This window comes from Phalaenopsis equestris, unplaced genomic scaffold, assembly GCF_001263595.1.
Source record: "Phalaenopsis equestris unplaced genomic scaffold, ASM126359v1 Scaffold235833, whole genome shotgun sequence".
NCBI classification, from domain to species: domain Eukaryota; kingdom Viridiplantae; phylum Streptophyta; class Magnoliopsida; order Asparagales; family Orchidaceae; genus Phalaenopsis; species Phalaenopsis equestris.
Genome location: NW_018253690.1, coordinates 56663 through 59497, shown reverse-complemented (window position 1 = coordinate 59497; position 2835 = coordinate 56663). Strand labels below are relative to the sequence as shown.

Here is a 2835-nt window from a genome sequence, read left to right as displayed (position 1 = left end):
ATCAAAATGATAAATGATCTAAGATTTAATAAGAATCGCCTACGTTGTTTTAAACGGCAATCCTCAATGATCTAAGGGTTCTCAAAATTTTTCTTAGATGTACTAAAACTAATCATTATTGGTTACAGACTAAATTTGCCTATCGTGTGCAATTTGTTAATTACAAAAGTATAGGGAAATTTTTTTTGCATTCATATTTTAATTCGAATCACATATATTATAATTTATCATTATTTATTAAAAAATTTTAATGTGTTAATAATTAAATTAAAATGTAATGCACAACTTCACTTATTTAAAAGTATGTGATATCAAGATTAGTAGTAGACTGGATTCATTCAGTCTTTGGGAAGGGCATTGATGTAATTAGTGACATATGAAGGGGGAAGTAAAATTTGCTGATAACAATTTTTAATATTATTAAAAAAAATTATAGATATAAAATTTTAGCTGTGAAATATAGAAATGGGATATTTTAAAATTTATGAAAATAATTTTAATTTTTAAATAGTATTACTGTTTATTGCTCCCGTAGTCTCGTGGGTCGACAGAACGAGAAGGCGTCGCTTTTCTTCTCTGCCCTTTATTGGAACCGAGCGCAAGAAGAGGGGAAAGAAAAGGAGCCGTTCCTCTCTTGGTCTCTCTCCTTCTGCTGGCCTCTAGAAGCAGGCAACCGGCCAATTTCAAGCCTTCCAGTCTCTATGAAATCGCTGGAAAGGTATTACAAGTAAGATTGCAGGAGGAAGAAGGGAGATTCGTAGAGGTCTCTGAGGAAAGGGACTCCATCTCATCTCAGATCAGTTCCTTTCGATCGATCGAACAGAGCGGGGAGTTCAAGGAGAAGTAGGGCTTTTTTTTGAAGGATTTTTGTAGATGATATGATATGGAAGTGGATGCCGCTGATTAATATGATGTTTTATCTAGGGCGCGAAGCTTCCAAGGTCCTTTTTTTTCTCTAAAAAAATTAATTTTTTTTTTCATTTTTCTTTACCCTTTTTTTATTATCAACGGATCCATTGATCTTCGTTGCACAATCTATTGAGTGCAATTTCTTATATTTCGTTGCAGCTATGGAAGAAAATTTGTATGGAGACTTTTGTGGAGCTACAACTTCTGGCGGAGAAGTGGACGTTCCTATTGGCCGGTCTCCTATTTCAGGTACAATTTTGGAGTTTCAGTTGATGTTTATTGTTAAATTCCAGTGGAGAAAGTATTGGTGAGGGCTTTTTCGGGGAGATCTCTTTAATTTTTCCATTAAGACTTTTTTGTTGGTGGAGTTACCCAAGGCTTTTCATATATCTATGTCTTTGCTTGCACTTCTTAATTTCGATTTGTTGAGGCCTGTATTTGGTTTTCTTGCCAAAGGGCCTATGATCCATCGCCCACAGGACAGGGGAGGGGGTAGCTGAGAAGCATTTATTTTTATTTACAATGGCACTTTTGTAAATTCTGGCTGCAGGATGTACTTGTTTAGGTGTTCATTTTTAGCAGTAAAGTTCATTCTTTTTTTTGCTGTCAGTATAACGGTCATTTCTCAAGAGAAATTTTTTTTTAAGAAAAAAATTCATTTTTACTGTATTTGCAGTTGTTTATCAGTACAACTCTCATCTTTTTGCATTCATCATATCTATCAGGTAGTTCATCTTTGGTGAAGTAGATGGTGCTTGGTTAGCCTAATAAAGCAACTAAATAATGTATGCTTCTGAACAACCAGCCATAGTGTTTGGTCATGCCATGCGAAATGAGCAGTAACACTTTTGAAATCTTTGTGGTTTTTTAAACAATATTCTTTCTATCTTTTTCTTTTACCCTGCCGTCTTGGGGATATCATAGACCATAGTGTTTGGTCTCGCCTTATCAATAGAAGGAGCAACTCCTTAATTTCTCCGTTTAATGCTACCAGTTTTCTAATTGAATGCTGATTTACTTGTTTCTATTCACATTCTCAATTAGGTTGATTATTTCTTCAAGATCCATCAATTAAATTAAATAGTTTATTTTAAATTTTATACTAAATTTTTTCTGTTCTGTTTTCAGTATATCCACGGTTTGGCTGCTAGAGGTGTGCATTATTTACATCGGCCTGGACCAGTTCTTCATGATCTTGGGTTTGTCTTTTTGCCGGCAAGTATCTTCTAAAATGAAATCATGAAATTAATTCAGTATTTGAGGCAAATTCTCACATTCTCATATTTGTGCGTCTTACATTCTTCAGGAGCTTGGAGTGCAAAGAGCTTACCTTAGCGAGACCCTTTTCTCCATCATATTTTTCTCCTTTGTTTTGGTATGTTATCTTATTCCTCACGTAGTTTCTTTCTGAGAAGATTTTGGTTTCACCCATTTGCTTTTATCATTTCTTTGAGCTAATGATCAGTTTATTTCAATGTAAGGATGATCTTATTTTGCTACTCAAAAAGTTGTATGTTTATATTTGATGATATGGTAGGACATCAAATAATTTCAATGTAAGGATTGATATGCTAAAGTGATAATTTGATTGGTAGGACATTCTAAAATTACTCTAACTTCTTGTTTCAATTAAATATAGAATGCTTTGTATAACCTTATTTTCATCTTTCCATGGCGTCTCTTAACAGCAAACAAATCCTGAATACTATGTATAGCCTTATGTACAATGGTTGTGAGATATCTTTTCCTTATTATGAACTTCTGGCTTACTACAGAGGACATGTTTTAGCTGAGTTGTGTTTATCTCCTCTTTCTTTTGAATGTGCATTTGCCAGTGTCTTTAATCTACCTGGTCCTTTTTTCTGCTTTTTAATGATTATGACCATTGTGAAAGATATGAATCTGAATATATATATATATATATAT

At 33.7% G+C, this 2835-nt stretch overlaps 1 protein-coding gene across 1 annotated transcript in view; it reads left to right on the top strand.

Moving 5' to 3' along the window:
* Nucleotides 1–544: 544 nt before the first annotated feature.
* Nucleotides 545–2835, top strand: part of LOC110039204 (phosphatidylinositol:ceramide inositolphosphotransferase-like) — a 4894-nt gene continuing 2603 nt past the window's right edge. Inside the window, exons 1-4 of the mRNA XM_020744194.1 lie at nucleotides 545–941; nucleotides 1069–1158; nucleotides 2038–2124; nucleotides 2216–2284. Of these exons, the coding sequence (XP_020599853.1) occupies nucleotides 879–941; nucleotides 1069–1158; nucleotides 2038–2124; nucleotides 2216–2284 (309 nt within the window). The 5' untranslated portion in view covers nucleotides 545–878. The remainder of the gene's footprint in view (nucleotides 942–1068; nucleotides 1159–2037; nucleotides 2125–2215; nucleotides 2285–2835) is intronic.